Below are 23,066 nucleotides of genomic sequence, written 5' to 3'. Positions count from 1 at the left end.
TCTGCTAGAACTAGCCAATCATCTAAATAACCAAGGAAACGAATGCCATTTTTTTGAGCCCAGGTGGACACTAGGGTAAATATCACTGTGAACGCCTGAGGTGCTGTGGACAGGCCAAAGCACAGCAGCTTGAACTGCACATCTTTCTTCTTAAGGTGAATCTCAGGTATTTACTTGAGGATGCTTCTCTGCTAGTGTCAAGGGGAAAAACTCTCCTGCTTGCCCTATCCTCTGAAGGAAAGAGGAAGGACGGGCAAGTGCTGAACGCTTCCGTGCAGGCAGTGAAGCAAGTTCTACCTCGCGAGAGATAGATACCAAATGTGTAAGCTCCTGAGAGCTTGGCCTTGCAAAACAACAAGCGCTATGCAATGTTGTGCAGACAACAGCGATGAAGGATTGAAAGCAATTGCCTAACTCCGTTGTCGTCTAGCTCCGAAAAGCTGTGCTGCAATGAAATGGAGTTGGGAATGGGTAAATCCAATGCCTTTTGGTGGAATCCTAGGGGGGGGGAGATCATTCAGGCGAATGCCTTCTCTCCCGAGGCGGGGAAGGATGATCAACACCAAGTGCCCGTGTCAACAACTATCCCTGCAAGTGAGAATTTCGCTGAACAGTGACTGGTGGAGGGTAATTCTCCCTCGTAAGGGAAGGCTGCTCAACAACTAGTGGAGAATAACACTCTCGGAAGGCAAAGTTGCCCAACACCTGGTGGTGGACCTCCAGGCAATTCACTTTGCTTCCCTGCTGGCTGAGTGAACCCAGACAGAAGATCCACAACGTGAACTGCCCTTGGAACGTAGCCAAAGCTAGTCCCAGGGTTAACCAAAGAGGGATCCCCCGACAAGTAACTCCAAGGAGTACTTGTCAGCAAGTGCTCGCGCCCACACGCCTGTCGAAGCACAGTGAACGTTGGGGCGAGTAGATGCTGAGGTCGAGACAGTCATATACGCATCAGACTCTTTCGGTCCAAGACCTACAGAGTCTCGAGGGGGAAGATGGAAATCCACCCCTTGGGAGGCTGTATGCTTCTGTTGTGTACTCAACTGCAAGACCTCTAGAAGCCTTTCCTTACACGGACAACCGGTAAGCCCCAAGGAAGGCCACAGCTGATGCTCTGCTTTATCAGAAAGTGACACCCCTACGATGGCGGCCAGCGCTCTTTTACTAGGGGGGAAGCAACTGAGGCCCTTGGAGTGTAGGGTTGTCCCAGAGTCACATGGGTGCCACTCAATCTCTACTGACCTCCATGGGAAGCCAATCGAGCAGTCCGAATGGCGAGGTTTCTTCCCTTTTGAGGATAAACCAAAAGGGGAAGAATTCCTCTTAGCCTTCTTCCGTTGCCTACTAAACCTCATCCACTGAGAGGGTGACCACTCCTAACACTCATCACAAGGAGACTCCTGCTACGAGAGTGATCCCTACATGCTGGGCAGAGAAACACGAAGGTGCCACAACGACACACTTCGATGCCAGGACAAACCCACATGGTTACGTTCCCCACGGACAGACACACCTGAAAAAGAAAAGTCTTTAGCTCTTGGGCTAGTTCTTTTATTTTTTAAGGGATAGTAAGAAAGCTTCTGTACCCTACAAAGCTGAAATAAAAAGTGACAGTTTGATTCTAGTGCAGGTGTGGTATAACCCCGCTTAACTAGCACAGGGTAGTTACACCTTGCAAAAGCTTTAACAGGCTAGTTTCAGCTATTGCTGAAATATATCTCTACTTCAAAGAGTTCAAGGGTCTGAATATAGTACCAGAACAAATATCTAACAAAGGAATCAATTACTATGCATGAAGTTTAACCTTTAATTATCCTAAAGTTTACGCAAATCTTCAAATATTTATTTGAAGAAATTACAAAAATCATGACTACAATGAAAACCAACCTTTCATATCAATCAATTTTAAGGCCTCTCAAAGATTATACTAACCTACTAAACTAATTACTTCTACATCATTTAAGCATACTTCAACAACTGTTTGTCTCTCTATTCCAGATCCAAAATGATTAGGGATGAGATGGCGTAAAACTTAATTACAAAACGATACTTTTACCATTTTAGCATTCTACCCTACAACCCTAAAATACCTTCTTGGAAGGTACCCCTATGTTCTTAACAGTATCCCTCCACCCGTTGCATTGCTACTCTCTCTTGTACCTTTCATGCTGTCTCTCATTCTTTATCAATAGCTGTCAAAGTTATATAATTTTGCTTTTAAATTTGAAAAAAAAAACTCTTTAAGTAAGACCTAGACAAGTAATTAAATGAACTATGTATTCTTTCAATCACCTCTGCCTCTAATTGATATAACTTTTCAATCGCTTGTTTTACTTTCACAGAATGTCAAACATCTCCAAGAAAATTTACTTTTCTTCAAGATTCAAATAAATTTTTTAATTCTCTTTGATTACACATCTTCATTGGCTAAGGTGAAATAGTGCATTGACCCTTGAACTATTACTTTTAGAATAATAATATTAATAATCCCCTAAAAAAAAAACAAGAGAAACAGTCTTGTACTCTGCACCATGAAATTCAGAGACCAGAGTCCCTCTGAAATCCTATTATTATTAGTTTTACTAGCTAACCTACAACCATAGTTGGAAAGGCAGGATGCTATAAGTCAAGGTCTCCAATAGGGAAATTAACCCAGTGAAGAAAGGAAACAAGGAAATACACTACAACAGAATTAATGAAGAGAATGGTTGATTCAAGCACTTAGATTATCTAGATTCAAAACAAAGTCATAAAAAAGGAGCAATGAAAGCCTCGCCTGGAGAGCATCTGTACACATGCATTGATGTCTAGCAATCTTGAAAATCCTTTTGTTTCATGGAAGACAAGTGAGTTTCCCTGCAGGCAAACAAAGTATGAAGGGGTTTTGGTAATGATTGTGATGGCGAGAGTATGAGATATTTTCTAACAAGAAGACCTTATGGTTTATCCAAGAGTAAAGGGCACAGGTCTGTCAACCATTACCTCTGACCAATAAGGAGCTATGTCAGTCACCCTTGAAATATTTGATTTCCAGAACTTGTTCAGTACCTCTGATTATGGGAAAAGGATGAAAATTGTAAAGATCTGTGCCTGAACAATACTGGGACTGGGGAGCTAAATGTTTCCATCTTGCGACTGAGCGAGGTTACAAACTTATCCATATTTGGAACTCTTAAATCTCTCTAAATCTCATGACACACCTGTAGGTGAAGAGCCTATTCTGTACGAAAAAGATTCTTTCTGCTTAATGGTATGCTAATACATTCACCTTTCCAAGCAAAAACTGAGGAATTACAGTACAGTAGTACAGTATTATTCTTCCCTTATCTATACGACCAAGCACAGTCATACCACCTAGTTTCTTTATGTAAGAAAGTGCTGTAGCATACCTTATATGAAGAGCAATTATCTTTTCTGTCATTAGCACTTTTGGCTGAGCTAAAGCATTGACGACTGATAATCATTTGCGACAATCCCTAGGCAATGACATCTCTCAAAGACTGAAAATATGTGAAAAATTATGATTTCCTAAGGTGACTCCCGACCATTGGTGAATAATCTGTAGAATATTGATGTCTCACATTTCTAGACTTTAGCTGACATTTTACTGTAGTCATTCCTTGCTGCGAGTCAAACTCTCAAAGGAGAGCCGGGAAGAAATCTTCTCTCTTCTCTGAGGTGAATCTTGTACTTTTAAAGGAAAGCCAGGAAGGAAGTGACTATCTTCTCTGAGGTGACTCTTGAATTCTAAAATGGAGCCCTTGGGCTTATGGCATCCTGCTTTTCCTACTAGGGTTGTAGCTTAGCAAATAATAATGATAATATATTGGACATTTTACAAGAGTTGTCACTAATAAAAATAAATAAAAATGTCTCAGCTATTACAAATTGCCAGTTCAAAGTCAATCGATATTTTACTATATTAAAAATTTGGTTGTAATTCTTATAGCTCAAGAAAAGTCTTGTTATGTGTAGCTTCACAAATACCATTAGTTTAAAGTGCACATTTGTTTACAGTTAGTAAACAATCAACAGGCTCACAGATATGTCACATTCTGAAATACCATACCAAATGCTTTAATGACAAGAATAACCAACAACTAAAATCATTCATTATACCACATACCCATTTCTTAAGTTCCCAAAGAACAACCAAACAAACTTTCTTCTGAGAATTCATTTTGAGATTGGTCAAATAGATTTTAGAAATTGTCTGGGACCAAATCTTCTGGAACCGGAAAGACATTCCGCTACTTACAGAAAAATAATACTCTTAACCTACCTTAAATCATATATTCTATCCTTTACTACTTGTAAGTAGCGCATAAAATCTCATAAATAAAGGAACTACCACATAAATGAACTTTAAAAGAAATTTCTCAAAAGCTCTAAGTAAACATATTGAAGTATGGCCTGTGCTGAGTTACGTGCCCTGAACTTGTTTAATAAAGTAGTTTAGCCAAACTGGAGAGAGGCACTTTTAAAACTTAAGTCAGTCAGCTTGACAGGACTGACTACAATGTTAGATAACGGAATAATCAGCTGATGGGGAATTTGTAGCATCTCTCAAAAGCCAAATGGAATGTTTTCACAATTGTTAATTTATTTCATCTCTTATCAGCTAGCAATCCAAAATGTTGGAGAATTTTTTCTTTTACTTTCACCTCATTGTCAAATCCCTTGCATCATTGCCAAGTAATGAAATGTAACTTGGTAGTATGACTAACAGTCCTATTTCATGATAATAAACCTTGTTTTGTTCCACACACAATCGTGTTTCATTCAACAAACAATCTTGTTATTGGAGGTACTCTTTTTTTTTTTTTTTTCAGCACAAGGACATCCACAAATATACATGGACTTCACCATGTGGCAATTACAAAAATCAAATAGATCACATAGCTATTAATAAAGAGAGGAGGACTGAGAAATGTTATAAGCTATAGAGGTGCAGATATTGGTAGTGATCACCAGTTCCTCATTGCCGCACTAAAATCAAAACTGAAAACATTGATAGAATACCTAGGTTTCATACAACTAAAATTCTACAAGATGAGCACAGAGAAACTTTTGCAATTGAACATAGGAATCAAGAGATGAAGAGCAGGCAATTAATGAAGAATGTGATTTCAAATACATATATCAGTCAGTTGGTAGTGAAGTTTTGGGACATGCAGTCATGGATATCAAATGATACTTGGGGTACTATAAAAAAGGAGACAAAAGAAAAACTGATAATTGAAACTTTTTGAAGTCATGAAAATTACAAGGTAGGGTATGCTAAATATTCTAGCATTGATAATGAGGTCAAAAGAAAAGCCAGGAATAACTGGAGAGAATATTTAAACTGGAAAGCTGTTGAGGCTGACAATGCTATGAATTCAGGGAGTGGTTATGGTATAAGAATCACTCATAGAATTATTAATAAAATCTCTACGGGGGCAAGAAAAAGCATATACCTATAAAAAAAGATCTATTATAACAACAAAAGATAAAGAAAGGCTAAGTTAGATGGAACACATTAGTGAGGTCATGAATAGAAGATATGAAAGGAATAATTTGATTGATATAACTGAAGCTGAGGAAGACCTTGATTTGCCCATGAATGAATTCAAGTGTGTTTGAAGTCAAAGCTATCATTAAAAAACTAAGGATGGAGAATTCCTGGATACAATGAAATAACTGCTGAGATGTTATTGGCTGAAAATGAAGTGTTCCCAGAATACTTACAAAATTATTTGTAAAATGTGGTGTGAAGAGGCAAAACCTGATGAATGGGAGCTAGGAGTGATGGTGAAAACGGCAAAGAAAGGGAGACCTGACAAATTGCAACAATTACAAAGGCATCACACTTACGTCAGTTGCCATGAAAACATATAGTATGCTTATACTAAAGAGAAAGATTGATAAAAAACATGAGAGATGAACAAGCAGGATTTACAAAACATGTTATTTTCATTAGTAAAATAAATTTTTGAATATACTTACCCGATGATCATATAGCTGTCAGCTCTGCTGCCCGACAGAAAAACCTACGGGCGGAATACGCCAGCGATCGCTATACAGGTGGGGGTGTACATCAACAGCGCCATCTGTCAAGTAGGTACTCAAGTACTCGATGTCAACACAGAACCAATTTTCTCCTCTGTCCACTGGGTCTCTATTGGGGTGGACGGGTGGGTCCTTTAATTTATGATCATCGGGTAAGTATATTCAAAAATTTATTTTACTAATGAAAATAACATTTTTCAATATTAAACTTACCCGATGATCATATAGCTGATTCACACCCAGGGGGGTGGGTAGAGACCAGCATTACATGTTGACATTATTATGAGCTAAGTATTCCGTATTTCATTTTAGCAGTTATTCAAAATAACAAACATAAAATAAATAAGTACCTGGTAAGGAAGTCGACTTGAACAATTACTCTGCCTTTTTAAGTACGTCTTCCTTACTGAGCCTCGCGATCCTCATAGGATGCTGAGCGACTCCTAGGAGCTGAAGTATGAAGGGTTGCAACCCATACTAAAGGTCCTCATCAAAACCTCTAATCTAGGCGCTTCTCAAGAAATGACTTTGACCACCCGCCAAATCAAGTAGGATGCGAAAGGCTTCTTAGCCTTCCGGACAACCCAAAAACAATAATAAAACATTTCAAGAGAAAGATTAAAAAGGTTATGGAATTAGGGAATTGTAGTGGTCGAGCCCTCACCACTACTGCACTCGTTGCTACGAATGGTCCCAGAGTGTAGCAGTTCTCGTAAAGAGACTGGACATTCTTAAGATAAAAGACGCGAACACTGATTTGCTTTTCCAATAGGTTGCGTCGAATATACTTTGCAGAGATCTATTTTGTTTAAAGGCCACGGAAGTTGCGACAGCTCTAACTTCGTGTGTCCTTACCTTCAGCAAAGCTTGGTCTTCCTCATTCAGATGGGAATGAGCTTCTCGTATTAACAGTCTGATAAAATAGGATAAAGCATTCTCTGACATAGGCAAAGATGGATTCTTAACCGAACACCATAAAGCTTCAGACGGGCCTCGTAAAGGTTTTTAAATAGAACTTAAGAGCTCTTACAGGACATAATACTCTTTCTAGTTCATTTCCAACCATACGATAAGTTTGGAATATCGAACGATATTGGTCAAGGCCGAGAAGGCAGCTCGTGTTTGGCTAGAAAACCAAGTTGTAGAACATGTAGCCGTTTCGGATGAGAATCCGATGTTCTTGCTGAAGGCATGAATCTCACTGACTCTTTTAGCTGTGGTTAAGCATATCAGGAAAAGAGTCTTAAAGGTGAGATCTTTCAGGGAGGCTGATTGAAGCGGTTCGAACCTGTCTGACATAAGGAATCTTAGTACCACGTCTAAATTCCAACCAGGTGTAACCAAACGACGCTCCTTCGTGGTCTCAAAAGACTTAAGGAGGTCCTGTAGATCTTTATTGTTGGAAAGATCTAAGCCTCTGTGACGGAAGACTGATGCCAACATGCTTCTGTAACCCTTGATAGTGGGAGCTGAAAGAGATCGTTCTTTCCTCAGATATAAGAGAAAGTCAGCTATTTGAGTTACAGAGGTACTGGTCGAGGAAACGGATACTGACTTGCACCAGTTTCGGAAGATTTCCCACTTCGATTGGTAGATTCTAAGGGTGGATGTTCTCCTTGCTCTAGCAAACGCTCTGGTTGCCTCCTTCGAAAAGCCTCTAGCTCTCGAGAGTCTTTCGATAATCTGAAGGCAGTCAGACGAAGAGCATGGAGGCCTTGGTGTACCTTCTTTACGCGTGGCTGACGTAGAAGGTCCACCCTTAGGGGAAGTGTTCTGGGAACGTCTACTAGCCATCGAAGTACCTCGGTGAGTCATTCTCTCGCGGGCCAGAGGGAAGCAACTAGCGTCAACCTTGTCCCTTCGTGAGAGGCGAACTTCTGCAGTACCTTGTTGACAATCTTGAACGGAGGGAATGCATATAGATCTAGATGTGACCAATCTAGTAGAAAGGCATCTATATGAACTACTGCTGGGTCCGGGATAGGTGAGCAAACTATTGGGAGCCTCTTGGTCATCGAGGTTGCGAAGAGATCTATGGTTGGCTGGCCCCAGGTGGCCCAAAGTCTCTTGCATACATCCTTGTGGAGGGTCCATTCTGTTAAGTCTAGACCTGTTGACCAGGTGAGGAGGTCCCTTGCGATCTCGTACCATGTCAGAGAGTAGGTCCCTCCTTGCTTGGAGATGTACGTCAAAGCCGTGTGTTGTCCGAGTTCACCTCCACCACTTTGCCTTGAAGGAGAGACCTGAAGCTTTTCCAGGTCAGACGTACTGCCAGTAGCTTCTTGCAGTTGAAATGCATTGTCCTTTGACTCGAGTTCCATAATCCCGAGCATTCCCTACCGTCTAATGTCGCACCCCAGCCTACGTCCGATGCGTCCGAGAAGAGAACGTGGTTGGGAGTCTGAACAGTCAGGGGAAGACCCTTTCTAAGGTTGAAAAAGTCCTTTCACCAAGTCAGACCAGACTTTATCTTTCCGGAACCCGGGATCGAGACCGCTTCTAGCATCTTGTCCTTTTTCCAGTGAAAAGCTAGATGGTATAGAAGAGGACGGAGGTGTAGTCTTCCTAGCGACACAAATTGAACCACGGATGACAGTGTCCTTACCAGACTCATCCACAGCCTGACAGGGCAGCGTTCCTTCTTCAGCATCTTCTGGATGGATAGCAGGGCTGGGGGTTGATCGTCTTGTTCAGCAACGTCCTCATCAGAGGGTTCCTCATCCGAAACTGATGAGGAAACGGCAACGGAGTGGGCAACGTCTGACTCGCTGAATCCGGTCGCACTGGTGGATGCGTGACGGAGCCAGACGCAATATCATGGTACTGCTGCACAGTCTGTGAACTGTCAACCATGGGGACGCGAGGAAGTACAGCGTCAACCCGAAACTGTCTAGACTGTCTGGGTTGTGCAGTCAACACCCTACCGGGTTGCTGAGGTTGACGCACTGCGTCACAACAAGTCACCTCTGCTGGTTGTTGAATGTCTTCCTAGTGACACACTGAACGTCAACAACCACCTCCGAGCGTCGCTTAACGTCAACGTGCGACTGGCAACCCACACTGGGTCGCATCGGTGGAGGAACCACCTCAACTGGCGGACGCGAGTAAGATACCTCAGCGTCAACAGGGCGCACAACCAACCGGTAGGAAGGTTGTTGGCCAGAAGGTTCTTCTCCGTATTAAGTCCTCTATCAAGGACACAAGCTTGGACTGCATGTCTTGCAGCAAAGCCCATTAGGGTCTACGGGAGCAGGTGTGGCAACAGACGGGGTTAGCGACTGAAGCGGAGCCATTTACCATCCCTGGAAGCCTTGTTATGTGTGACATAATAGTACAGCAAAACTTAAAAGGCTCGACAAAAGTTGAGAAGTTGACCTGTAAACAACTGGAGCGTCTCCTGGCTATGCGCCTGGCCGAGTCTACCAGAATTGAGAAGTCTACCTGGGCAGAGGCATGAACTCCCAAGCTGAGAACTTCTCTCGTGTCCTATCAGACTCTCGCTCTATAAGCCAGATAAAAAGAAGGGAAATCAAAAGGCTGTATCCCTAAAACTCCTCCTGGTGCAAAAACCAGTCGCCTAGCCGACGTAACGCTCTCTAGGAGAGCGAGAGAGCACTAGCTTAACAACAACGGCTTCGAAGTAGCTAGGCCTAGTGTAAGTTCTGACGTGAGGCAAACGAGGAGCAGCAGTTACAAGAGGACATACAGCACTGGTGCATAAGTAGTAGACCAGAAGGCAACGTTATGTAACTGCTTGACAGTCTGTGAGCTGGCAACAACCAAAGCTGTGTGGGGAAGCCTCAACTCCTGACTGACTAGTCTGCTGCGGGCGAGTGGCGGTAACCACAGTGGGTTGCGGAGGCTGACGCACCGTGTCAAAACACGGCAGCTTAACTCCACCCTCCTGTTGTTGTGGTAGCACACGCACGTCAACGGAGTGCTCCGTGCGTCTGTGGGAGTCAGCATGCGTCTGGCAGGGTCGACTGCGCATGGGTGGAGGAGCTCTCACAGCCAGAGTGTGGGAGCAGGCAGCCGCAGCGTCTGCTGGGCGCACAACCGTGGCAGGTTGTAGGCAAACGGGTGCATCGTCAACCTTCTCCGCAGTCGGAGTGTGGGAGCAGGCAGCCTCAGCGTGAGCTGGGCGCACAACCGTGGCAGGTTGTAGGCTAACGGGTGCAGCGTTAACCTTCTCCGCACGAAACTCCTGCATAACCGCAGCTAACTGAGTCTGCATAGACTGCAGTAAAGACCACTTAGGGTCTACAAAAGCGGCAACAGACGGAGCTACTGTCCGTTGTGACTGAGGGTCTAAAACAGCGGGTGCGGCAACAGACGGAGTTACTGCCTGTTGCGGTACCACCTTGCCTCTCTTGGGAGGTGTGCAGTCGTCGGATGACTGCAGCGAGTCCGAACTGACCCAGTGGCTACACCTGGGCCGTTGGACTTGCGCGGAAGGGACCGACTTGCACTTAATAAGCTGCGAGACCTTGGTCCAAGGTTTCTTACGAGAAACCTCTTCCGCAGACGAGAAGTAAATGGGCTCTCTCGTCTTTGTGTGGGTGGGGCGATCTTGGGTAGATACGCCCGAAACCACGGAGGGAAAAACGTCTGTTCGTTGATCAAGGCCTGAAGAACCCATAAGTCGTTCGACATTACTTCTCCCCTGGGCTTGGGAGCTTGCAAGAGGTCCCGGACTAGGTGAACGACAGGCACGAACAGACGAACCCTCGGACGCAACACTGTAACACTTTGCGCATATCACTTTATCACTTTGATTTTCTGTTTTGCACTTATTTCACTGAAATCGAAACTTTTACTGATTTCTACCTGAAACACGCAATCCTACCCTTCATTAAAAGGTAGTAATTGCGAAAACAGTCGTATAATGCAACAGAAAACATATATAAAGATAAAGAATTCAGTGGCTGGGAAAGAGACTAAACACTAGATCAAATAAACTACGTTTACAATCTCTCACCGCACATAGCCTGGGAACAAGAATAAAACCATAGAAACGTTTTACCTTCTTCCCCTACAGCGACTAGGGAGGAGAGTAAAACGAGAACAACGTTACCCGCTTGAACGAAACGTTTTTTCTCCTCTCTCTCCCTCCGTCTCTATCTCTCTCTTTCTCTCTAGATTTCGCACCTGAGAGAAGAGCCCAATTATATATCGTCAAAACATGATATTTGCTAAAGGAAAAAAAAAAAAAAAAACTGAAAGGTTTTCCAAATAAAAAGTTCCTTTAATTTAGAATTTAAACCATTTAAGCTAAGAAAGAATGAACGAAACGCTAGAATCGGTTACTATTACTGCAAAGTGAAACTGTGATACACTCTCTCTCTATCGTAACGATAGAGCGCATGTTGAACGTCCTGAACGCCAACAACTGCGTAGACTAAAAACTAAACGTTAGTTCATCTTTGAAAACAGTACGAGACTATCAAAGAAATTCTTTCATAAAACATTAAATTTAAAAAGTTTTAAATTCTTTAAAGGTTAAATACGATATAACGGGCTCAACGTTGATTAACTTCGGTTCCAAGTCAGGACCGCCTACTATCAGGAAAGGTCGCATATAAACAAAACATAAAAATTTATTTTTATATGTTTATAATAAAAGGAAAGTTAATCGAAGAGGCCTAATAAAGGCGGAGAGATATAAAATATAGATCTATAACGTGTTAAGCAAAATTACTAAAAACCTAAACACACTTCCGTCTAAGGGAAGGGTCGGCCATTTAAAAGTGAAAGAGTCCATACTCTCTTTGTCACCATAATTAAAACTATCCAAAACGAGTTCAAGTTTTGAAATGAAGATAAAACCCCTGCACAGCGAAAGCTCAAAACTGGAATAGTGTACTTCACCAAATAGTTGTGAAAACAAATCCAGTTAGTAACAGCGTATTTAGTAGGTCTTGCCAGTGGCACGACAGAGAGAAAATTGGTTCTGTGTTGACATCGAGTACTTGAGTACCTACTTGACAGATGGCGCTGTTGATGTACACCCCCACCTGTATAGCGATCGCTGGCGTATTCCGCCCGTAGGTTTTTCTGTCGGGCAGCAGAGCTGACAGCTATATGATCATCGGGTAAGTTTAATATTGAAAAATTGAAGTTCTACTGACCAAATTTTTATTTTAAGACATGTTGTACAGCAATATGTAGAACATAGAAATTCACTTTTGATGGCATTTGTAGACTATGAAAAAGCCTTTGATAGTATGCACTGGCCAATTTTGTAGGTAATCCTGTATTATCATGGAGTTCCTCTTATATATGTAAATTTGATTGTCTATTCATGAGCATAGCAGGTGCAAAGTTAAAGTTAGTGGAGTCCTATCAAGATGAATTTCCAGTAAACAGTGGAGTACTCCAAGGGAATGTGTGGTCACCTATGTTGTTTATCCTCCTCATGGATTTTGTAATGTGTAGAAGAGTTGGGGATGGTGGAGAAGAATTGGACTGTATTAGTAATAGGAAATCAGTGGACTTAGAGTATGCTGATGACGCTGTCCCTTATTAACAGAACACAACAGGATTTGCAATGCTTGCTTACTACCATACATGAAATATCACACGAGGTTGGGCTCAAGATAAATAGAAGAAAGACAGAGGTGATGAGAATGGAATATGCAATGGAAGATGAAATTTCATTAGTAGGAGAAAGGATTAATGAGGTAGAATCATTTAGATATTTAGGAATTATGATCCCTAATACAGGGTCTTTAGAATGAGTTTAATGAAAGACTGAAAAAACAAAATCAAATAATGGCCACATTAACAAAAATTTGGAAATCAAATCACCTGAAATCAATTTGAAAAAATCTTGCTATATATCAGCCTAATGAGATCTGTTATAGTATGGACATGAGTCATGGCATGACAATGAAACAGCATCCAAGATTTTGTAGATTTGAGAACAAAACCTTCAGAAGAATATTGGGAGTTAAATGGCAGAACAGGATTAGAAATTAAACTATAAGAGATTACTCGAGTTCTCTATGTAATTTAAATCATGGTGAGTGGTAAACAGAGATGTTTTAGTCATGCTCTTTTCACTTCCCAAGAGATTAGATCACAAAACTTTCAAATGGGCTCCAGAAGGCACTAGAGAGTTGCTAGATCCAGGATTACATGGCTGAGGACTATGGACTGTGAAGTAGATGACGATGAATGGAGAAGTATTAATTTATAAGCTCAAGATAGAGACGACTGGCAAAATCTAACAAAGGCCCTTTGCGTCAATAGGCATAGGAGATGATGATGATACAAACCAGGTTCTTCCAAGGATGCACAGTACATGTGGATACAAGTTGTATTTTAAACATCTACATTATCAACTCTTATACTCATATTACCTACAGCCCCCTCAAGCTTCAATTCTACTAAAACTCTACAGGAGTGGTTCTCAACCTTTTCACCTCATGGAATCCCTATTTTAATTTTTTGTGGACCCATGTGACCACACATAGAAATTAGTAATCCTTTCTACATTATTGTGGTGAACAAATCATTTTAATTTTTTGTGGATCCTTGTGAACTCCCATAGCCATTACTAATCCTGAATACATTTCTAAATCCATCTACCTTACTGTGAGGGTTGGAAACTGATTAGTGGTATTTTAGAACATTATAAAAAGACCAACTGTGGATATTTATTAAGCTGCTTCTGTCAATCTTCAAAACCACCACCATTAAAATATAATAAACCAAAGTCATATTCTCCATGAATCCCAAGAGAGATTAGTTAGCAAGTTAGGACTACAGCATATGGACCTTTTTAGTTCTGAGCTCCTTCAACCCTAAAGGTAAATTAGACAGATCACAATCTCCCTTTTAACTTAGTTAAGGTTTAGGTTACTGTATAAATTCAACTTTCAATAAGAACAGTTATTCTGAAGCAGAATTGCTCTTTTCTATGGACCACAGTTCAATCTTTTCTTGGGAGAACCCCAAATAATGGTACATAGACCCCAATTGAGAACCAATGCCCTAAAGGATGACCAACCTATACCCTACCTCATTGACCATGTTTTTTATTCAGCTATCCCTAAAAAAACCAAGTACATTAAAATGTCCTATTCGTTCGGTACTTCTAAAAAGTTCCTCGTTACCAAATGCCAGTGCACGTCTCTCAATCCAATTTCAGAATAGTACAATTTTCCTTTCAACTTGTGTTTTTCTCCTTTAACAATAAAACTACTGGATGTCGTCTCATTATTCTATTAAACATTACTATGAAACACTTACCTGGTTTACCCTCTGGTACATAAAGCACACAACGGAGGTCAATGGGTGCATCTGTGCGATAATGAAGGGTGAATCTTGGCTTGTCAAATGACGAACTAACATATCGATAAAATTCATCATGCTGATCAGGAGAAACTTCTTTTGGGTCCATGAGCCATAGAGGCTGAATGTTATTAGTCTGTTCACCATTAACTTCAATGGGTGAGCCCACAAAACTGCTGTATCTTTTAATAACATCTGTAAAATTATGGTTAATCAATAAGCAACCAAATTTTTCATTTCTAAAGTACACAATACAATTTAACCTATCTAAAGATATAATTATAGTGATATTAATTAACAAAACATCAACTTTGTGATAAATGATTAACACAAATATGCATTTTAGTTTTGCTCTTTATATCCATTCCACTTCTCTAATCTTAACACGAACAAGAATTAAATCAACATTTATCCCAGCTTCATAACAAATCCAAAGAAGCAGAAGGCCTATTATCTTAGGAAGGGTAACCAGTCAGATTTGACTTGGAATAACTATACTCAGCTTAGAGCTTTTGCTCAGAGTTTATGCTTCAACTGAAAAGGAATACATTTTAACCATAAAAGAAACCCTTTCTGGTACAACCCAGGAACATAAGTGGTGGGCTACCCTTAGATTTACACTCTGATGTAAACACAACAGGCCTCCTTTACTTAAACCAGATGGCTATGTTGCTCACTGTCCAAAGGAAAAGACAACCTTTTTGGCTGATTTGTTTGACAGTAAGCAGAGTAATGAGAAACTTGATCCTCCTCATTCCTGTTTTTCTGAGGCTAAATTAACTAGTTTAGCTTTTCCAGTTCGTGGAAAACTTTGAGCACATTATTTTCAGATTTTATGTATGATCTTTTGGGGGGCTTTGGTTAACTGAAAGTGGATAAGAGGAAGTTTATTGTAATTGGAAATTGGTTCCATCCCATTTTTCAACAAAGTTTTACCAACTATGTTTACTCAGATCTTAAGCTCATCATCTAATTTCAATTGGTTAACCAGAAAAGAAAGGTTTCAAATTTTGTTCAAAATACAGTTTTGACCAAAATCAAATCAAATGAAATGAGTTTTAAAAGATACAATTTAAAGGGAAATACAATACCTTTCACAGTCTGGTCATTTGCAAATTCTCTGTTACTTATTTTAAGGTGGCAGATTATTTTTGTGCCAGGTTCAACATCAGCTGCCTCTTCAATTGTATATTTGCCACATCTGAAATGGAGTAAGATTATGTCAAAAACATAAAAGTATTTCTTAAGAAAAAAAATTGAGAAATTAAATTCATGCACTATAAGTACAGTACTGCAATGCTTAACCAAACAAGACCATAAGTATGAAATATAGCCGTAGTCTTTACACTTGCCAGTTTACAACCACCTTTTAATAATTTTGTTCTATCTATCATGACACTTCCCCCAATTTAGGAAGAAAGCTGACATCCAAAAATAAACAAAAGGGGATATATTTCTCTTAGTTCCTCCTTGGGAGACAAGGGACTCAGCAGAGTTTGGTTGGTACTGCAGACCCTCCTCCCACATCTTCCACCACAAATTAAGCTTCATATGACTTTCAATTATATTGGTACAAATTCAAATTATCTGGAACTGCAACTTGATTAGGTGGTCAATGTCACTTTTTTATATACAACCCATTCTTGACTAAAACTAATGATGATGTTTGTAAACGGCAACGAAAACAAAACATAACTTCTTTGAAAGAAACTATTATCTATAAGACCTTTCACAGTAAAAATTTTTTCTTACTAACCCATCTGATGACCAGTGATAGCCAACACTCCCAGGCAGCCTGGATTTTGTATACACCTCAACCTTGTCAGCCACCATGAATGCTGAATAAAATCCAACACCAAACTGACCAATTATGTTCTGTGGATCTCCACTACCTCCCTCTTGCATCTGCTGGATGAATGCCTGAAATAAAAATATACAAATTAGTACACAATCTTGGTTAATAAAGGAGTTAAATGCATCCCTACAAAAACTTATTTCTTAAGGGTTGCCACACAGGTTAAATAGAAATTAACTAGCCATAAACATGAAAAAACATAATTAATATGTGCAGAAAACTCAAAATTACCTGCTCAATTTTTTTTTTCTGAAGTTCAAAGCTACTTTTGGTAAATATGAATTGATGTACTGATTTTGTAAGAAGTATAAGTACAATCAGCCCTCGATCTTTGCAGGTTCTGTCTTTGAGGGTAGTAGGTTGGCCAGGGCACCGGTCGCCAGTTGAGATACTACCGCTAGTTATAGGGTCCTTTGACTGGCCAGACAGTACTACATAGGACCCTTCTCTCTGGTTATGGTTCTTTCCCTTTGCCTACACAGACACCGAATAGTCTGGCCTATTCTTTACAGATTCTCCTCTGTCTTCATACACCTGACAACACTGAGATTGCCAAATAATTCTTCACCCAAGGGGTTAACTACTGCACTCTAGTTGTTCAGTGGCTACTTTCCTCTTGGTAAGGGTAGAAGAGACTCATCAGCTATGGTAAGCAGCTCTTCTAGGAGAAGGACACTCCAAAATCAAACCATTGTTCTCTAGTCTTGGGTAGTGCCATAGCCTCTGTACCAAGGTCTTCCACTGTCTTGGGTTACAGTTCTCTTGCTTGAGGGTACACCCGGGCACACTGTTCTATCTAGTTTCTCTTCCTCTTTTGTTTCATCCAGTGCTCTCCTCACTTCCTCTCTTGTAATCTCTCTCATTCTCATCTCCCATCACTAGCACCTCAACACCTGCAACAGCAATTATATCTGCCTCCCTATTATCCTCAACTTTCAGTAAACTTTCAAAATATTCCGGCCACCTTTTCCTTGCATCCTCTCCTTTTAACAACCTTCCAATTCCATCTTTCACTGTCTCTTCAATTCTCGAACCAGCGTTCCTTACTCTCTTCACTTCTTTCCAAAACAACTTCTTATTCTCTTCATATGAACGAACCAATCCCTGACCCCACCTTAGGTCAGCTGCCCTCTTAGCCTCAATTACCTTGCGCTTTACTTCCACATTTTTTCTCTCTATATCTTTCATACTTCTCTACACTATTACTCTGCAGCCATTCTTCAAATGCCCTCTTTTTCTCTTCCACTCTTACCTTCACTCCTTCATTCCACCATTCACTGCCCTTCCTCATGCTGCCTCCAACAAACTTCTTGCCACACACATCACTTACAATCGCAACAAAATTTCCTTTTCCTAACTTCCACTCTTCCACTAAATTACCAGTTTCTTAGTTTCACTTCATCATATGCCATTTTCAACCTTTCTTACTATTCACTTCATACCTCCGGTTTTATTAACTCTTCAACCCTCACTAGCTCCCTTTTTCATCTCCCCACTCTTTTGCAACAACTAATTTTCCTTCCACCAAAAAATGATCAGACATACTGTTAGCTATACCACTAAACATGTGCAAGTCTTTCGATCTTCCAAATATTCTTTTAGTTATCAACACATAATCCATTAATGCCCTTTCTACCACTCTTCCATTTGCCACTCTTACCCATGTATACTTGTTTTTATCTTTCTTTTTCAAAAAGCTAGAACTTATCACCATCTCTTGCTCAACATATATCTACCAGCTCTCACCACTCTCATTTTCACCAGGTATGCCATACTTTTGTATGACACCTTCTACCTCTCAAGCACCCACTCTAGCATTTAAGCTACCCATGACAACTACATAATTCCTTCTACACACCTAGTTAATTCATTCAAGAACTCATTCCGCTCTTCATCACTTTTCTCACAACCTAGCCCACACGCACTAGCAAAAGGCCAACATTCCCTACCCAACCTAACCCTTACCCACATTAACCTAGATGATATCTCCTTCCATTCCACTACTTTACCTGTCATCCATTCACTCAGCAATAAAGCCACACCCTCTCTTGCTCTTCCCCTTTCAATCCCAGATACTCTACCAGTCACTTCACCAAACATCACTTCACCCTTCCCTTTTATCTTTGTCTCACACAAAGCCAATATATCTATCCTTCTATTCCTAAACATACTTCCAATCTCACATCTTTTACTCTATCTTACTACATCCACGCACATTCAGAGACCCTAAAAATAGTATGCGGGCAGCAGTCACTCGCCCCCTCTCCACCTCTTTGATGTCTCACAGAAGCATATAATACATGAGAGGGGGTTTCAAGCCCCTCGTCCCGTCCCTTTTAGTCGCCTCTTATGACATACAGGGATACGTTGGCGCTATTCTAATTGTTTTTATGTCCTCGGCCATTGTTAACGCATTGATATGTTATTTTCATTAGTAAAATAAATTTTTGAATATACTTACCCGATAATCATGTAGCTGTCAACTCCGTTGCCCGACAGAATTCTACGGGAGGGATACGCCAGCTATCACTATACTAGAAGGGGGTGTACTCACCAGCGCCACCTGTGGCCAGGTACTGCAGTACTTCTTGTTGACACCACCTCACTTCTTCCTCGGTCCACTGGTTCTCTATGGGGAGGAAGGGCGGGTCAATTAAATCATGATTATCGGGTAAGTATATTCAAAAATTTATTTTACTAATGAAAATAACATTTTTCAATATTAAACTTACCCGATAATCATGTAGCTGATTCACACCCAGGGGGGTGGGTGAAAACCAGTGAACATGACTAAAGGATAGCTAAGTATCCCGTATTTCATATAATCAGTTATTTCAGAATAACAATGAAATAATAAGTACCTGGTAAGGAAGTCGACTTGAACCGTTACTCTGCCTTTATTAAGTTCGTCTTCCTTACTGAGCGCAGCGTTCCTCTTAGGAGGCTGAATCAACTCTAAGGTGCTAAAGTATATAGGGCTGCAACCCCTACTAAAGGACCTCTACACAACCTCTAACCCAGGCGCTTCTCAAGAATGAATTGACCACCCGCCAAATCAAAAGGATGCGGAAGGCTTCTTAGCCTACCGTAACAACCATAAAAACAACAATAAAAGCATTCAAGAGAAAGGTTAAAAAGGTTATGGGATTAAGGGAATGTAGTGGCTGAGCCCTCACCTACTACTGCACTCGCTGCTACGAATGGTCCCAGGGTGTAGCAGTTCTCGTAAAGAGACTGGACATCTTTAAGATAAAATGATGCAAACACTGACTTGCTCCTCCAATAAGTTGCATCCATTATGCTCTGCAGAGAACGGTTCTTATTAAAGGCCATCGAAGTGGCTACGGCTCTCACTTCGTGGGTCCTTACCTTCAGCAAAGCAAGGTCTTCCTCCTTCATGTGAGAATGGGCTTCTCTAATCAGAAGCCTTATATAATACGAAACCCCGTTTTTGGACATGGGCATCGAAGGTTTCTTGATTGCACACCATAAGGCTTCTGACTGTCCTCGTATAGGTTTTGACCTATTAAGATAATATTTCAGAGCTCTGACAGGGCAAAGAACTCTTTCTAGCTCGTTACCTACCATGTTGGAAAGGCTAGGAATTTCAAACGATCTAGGCAAAGAACGTGAAGGAAGTTCATTCTTAGCTAAAAATCCGAGCTGTAAAGAACATGTTGCAGATTCGGATGTGAACCCAATGTTCTTGCTGAAGGCATGAACCTCACTGACTCTTTTAGCTGTTGCAAGGCAGACGAGGAAAAGAGTCTTGAGGGTAAGGTCCTTGAAGGAAGCTGACTGGAGAGGTTCGAACCTAGGCGACATAAGGAACCTTAAGACTACGTCTAGATTCCAGCCTGGAGTGGGTAAACGACGTTCTTTAGAAGTCTCAAAAGACTTAAGGATGTCTTGAAGGTCCTTGTTGGAAGAAAGGTCCAAACCTCTGTGGCGGAGAACTGAAGCCAACATACTCCTGTACCCTTTAATCGTAGGAGCCGAAAGGGATCTCTCATTCCTTAGATGTAATAGGAAGTCAGCTATTTGGGTTACAGAGGTATTGGTAGATGAAACTGCATTGGCTCTACACCAGTTCCGGAAGACTTCCCACTTGGATTGGTAGACTCTACGAGTGGATACCCTCCTTGCTCTGGCAATCGCACTGGCTGCCTCCTTCGAAAAGCCTCTAGCTCTAGCGAATCTTTCGACAGTCTGAAGGCAGTCAGCCGAAGAGCGTGGAGGTTTGGGTGCAACTTGTCTACGTGAGGTTGACGTAGAAGGTCCACTCTTAGAGGAAGAGTCCTGGGGACGTCGACCAGCCATTGTAGTACCTCTGTGAACCATTCTCTTGCAGGCCAAAGGGGAGCAACCAGCGTCAGCCGTGTCCCTTCGTGCGAGATGAACTTTTGAATGACTCTGTTGATGATCTTGAACGGTGGGAATGCGTAAAGGTCGAGATGGGACCAATTCAGCAGAAAAGCATCCACATGAACTGCTGCTGGGTCTGGAACTGGGGAACAGTACAAAGGAAGCCTCTTGGTCATGGAGGTGGCAAACAGATCTATTGTAGGCTGACCCCACAAGGTCCAAATTCTGTTGCACACGCTCTTGTGAAGGGTCCATTCCGTGGGGATGACCTGATCTTTTCTGCTTAGGCGATCTGCTGAGACGTTCATGTTGCCCTGAATGAACCTCGTTACTAGGGTGAGGTTTAGACTTCTTGACCAAATGAGGAGGTCCCTTGCGATCTCGTACAGGTTCCTCGAATGGGTCCCTCCCTGCTTGGAGATGTAAGCCAAGGCTGTGGTGTTGTCGGAGTTCACCTCCACCACCTTGCCTAGCAGGAGGGACTTGAAGTTCAATAGGGCCAAATGAACTGCCAGGAGCTCCTTGCAGTTGATGTGGAGCGTTACCTGTTCCTTGTTCCACGTTCCCGAGCATTCCTTTCCGTTCAAGGTCGCGCCCCAGCCCGAGTCTGATGCATCCGAGAAGAGATGAAGATTGGGGGTCTGAATCGCTAACGATAGGCCCTCCTTGAGAAGGAGGTTGGTCTTCCACCACAAGAGAGTGGTCTTCATCTCTTTGGTGACTGGGATAGAGACTGCTTCGAGCGTCAAATCCTTGTCCCAATGAGCTGCTAGATGGAATTGAAGAGGGCGGAGGTGGAGTCTCCCTAACTCGACGAACAGGGCTAACGATGACAGGGTCCCTGTGAGACTCATCCACTGTCTCACCGAGCAACTGCTCCTCTTCAGCATGCTCAGGATGCAATCTAGGGCTTGGCTTATCCTTGGGGCCGATGGAAAAGCCCGAAAATCCTGACTCCGAATCTCCATTCCCAGGTAAACAATGGATTGGGAGGGAATGAGCTGGGACTTTTCGAAGTTGACTAACAGACCCAGTTCCTTGATCAAGTCCAAAGTCCAGTTGAGACTCTCCAGACAGCGACGACTCGTGGAGGCTCTCAACAGCCAGTCGTCTAAGTAAAGGGAGGCTCTGATGTCGGATAAGTAGAGGAATTTTGCAATATTCCTCATCAGAAGCGTAAACACCATAGGAGCTGTGCTTAGGCCAAAACACAGGGCTTGGAATTGGTACACAACCTTTCCAAAAACGAATCTCAGGAAAGGTTGGGAGTCTGGATGAATAGGAACGTGAAAGTATGCGTCTTTCAGATCCAACGAGACCATCCAGTCCTCCTGCCTGACCGCTGCTAGGACCGACTTCGTCGTCTCCATAGTGAACGTCTGCTTGGTGACATAAGCATTGAGCGCGCTGACGTCCAGCACCGGTCTCCAACCTCCTGTCTTCTTGGCCACCAGGAAGAGACGGTTGTAGAAGCCCGGGGATTGATGGTCCCGGACTATAACCACTGCCTTCTTCTGTAACAGGAGCGACACCTCCTGGTGCAACGCTAGCCTCTTGTCCTTTTCCTTGTAGTTGGGAGAGAGGTTGATGGGAGAAGTGGTCAGAGGGGGTTAGCGGCAGAATGGTATCCTGTAACCCTCCCTCAGCTACCTGACAGACTGGGCGTCTGCACCTCTCTTTTCCCAAGCTTGCCAGAAGATCTTGAGTCTGGCTCCTACTGCTGTCTGGAGAGGAGGAGAGTCAGTGTTTGCCTTTAGAAGTCTTGGAACCTTTCCTAGACTTGCTCCTGGAAGAGTCTGGACGGGAGCTTCCTCGGCTGGGGGCTCTACCATGAAAGGGCGGAATAAACCTCGTAGCAGGCGTATCAGCCACTGGGGTGCGGTAAGTCCTGGGGACTGAGGGAGCAACCTTAGTCTTACGAGCTGAAGAGGCCACAAGATCATGAGTGTCTTTCTGAATCATGGCCGCAGACAAGTCCTTGATAAGTTCTTCGGGAAACAAGAACTTAGAAAGCGGAGCGAAAAGGAGTTGAGACCTTTGACAAGGTGTGATGCTGGAAGAAAGGAAGGTACAAAGTTGCTCCCTTTTCTTAAGAACTCCTGACACAAACATTGAAGCAAGCTCGCCAGATCCATCCCTAATAGCTTTATCCATGCAGGACATTAAAAGCATGGCCGAGTCTTTGTCCGCAGGGGAGGTCTTCTTGCTAAGGGCCCCCAGGCACCAGTCTAGAAAATTGAACATCTCAAAGGCACGAAATACACCCTTTAGTAAGTGGTCTAGATCGGAGAAGGTCCAGCAAACCTTAGAGCGCCTCATTGCTGTTCTACGAGGAGAGTCGACCAAACTTGAGAAGTCAGCCTGGGCAGAGGCAGGTACTCCCAAGCCTGGTTCCTCTCCTGTGGCATACCATACGCCCGCTTTAGAAGTGAGCTTAGTCGGTGGGAACATAAAGGCAGTCTTCCCTAGTTGCTGCTTAGACTGCAACCACTCCCCTAAA

The 23,066-nt window shown here is 42.2% G+C and overlaps 1 protein-coding gene across 1 annotated transcript in view; it reads right to left on the bottom strand.

Moving 5' to 3' along the window:
* Trap1 (TNF receptor associated protein 1) overlaps positions 1 to 23,066 on the bottom strand; it is a 160,091-nt gene that overhangs the window by 83,974 nt on the left and 53,051 nt on the right. Inside the window, exons 4-6 of the mRNA XM_068355072.1 lie at positions 16,103 to 16,266; positions 15,438 to 15,547; positions 14,305 to 14,541 (exon numbers count right to left, since the gene is read on the bottom strand). Of these exons, the coding sequence (XP_068211173.1) occupies positions 14,305 to 14,541; positions 15,438 to 15,547; positions 16,103 to 16,266 (511 nt within the window). The remainder of the gene's footprint in view (positions 1 to 14,304; positions 14,542 to 15,437; positions 15,548 to 16,102; positions 16,267 to 23,066) is intronic.

Source organism: Palaemon carinicauda, chromosome 31 (genome assembly GCF_036898095.1).
Source record: "Palaemon carinicauda isolate YSFRI2023 chromosome 31, ASM3689809v2, whole genome shotgun sequence".
NCBI classification, from domain to species: domain Eukaryota; kingdom Metazoa; phylum Arthropoda; class Malacostraca; order Decapoda; family Palaemonidae; genus Palaemon; species Palaemon carinicauda.
Note: the sequence above shows the minus strand (reverse complement) of the source record. Positions and strands in the feature narration are given on the sequence as shown.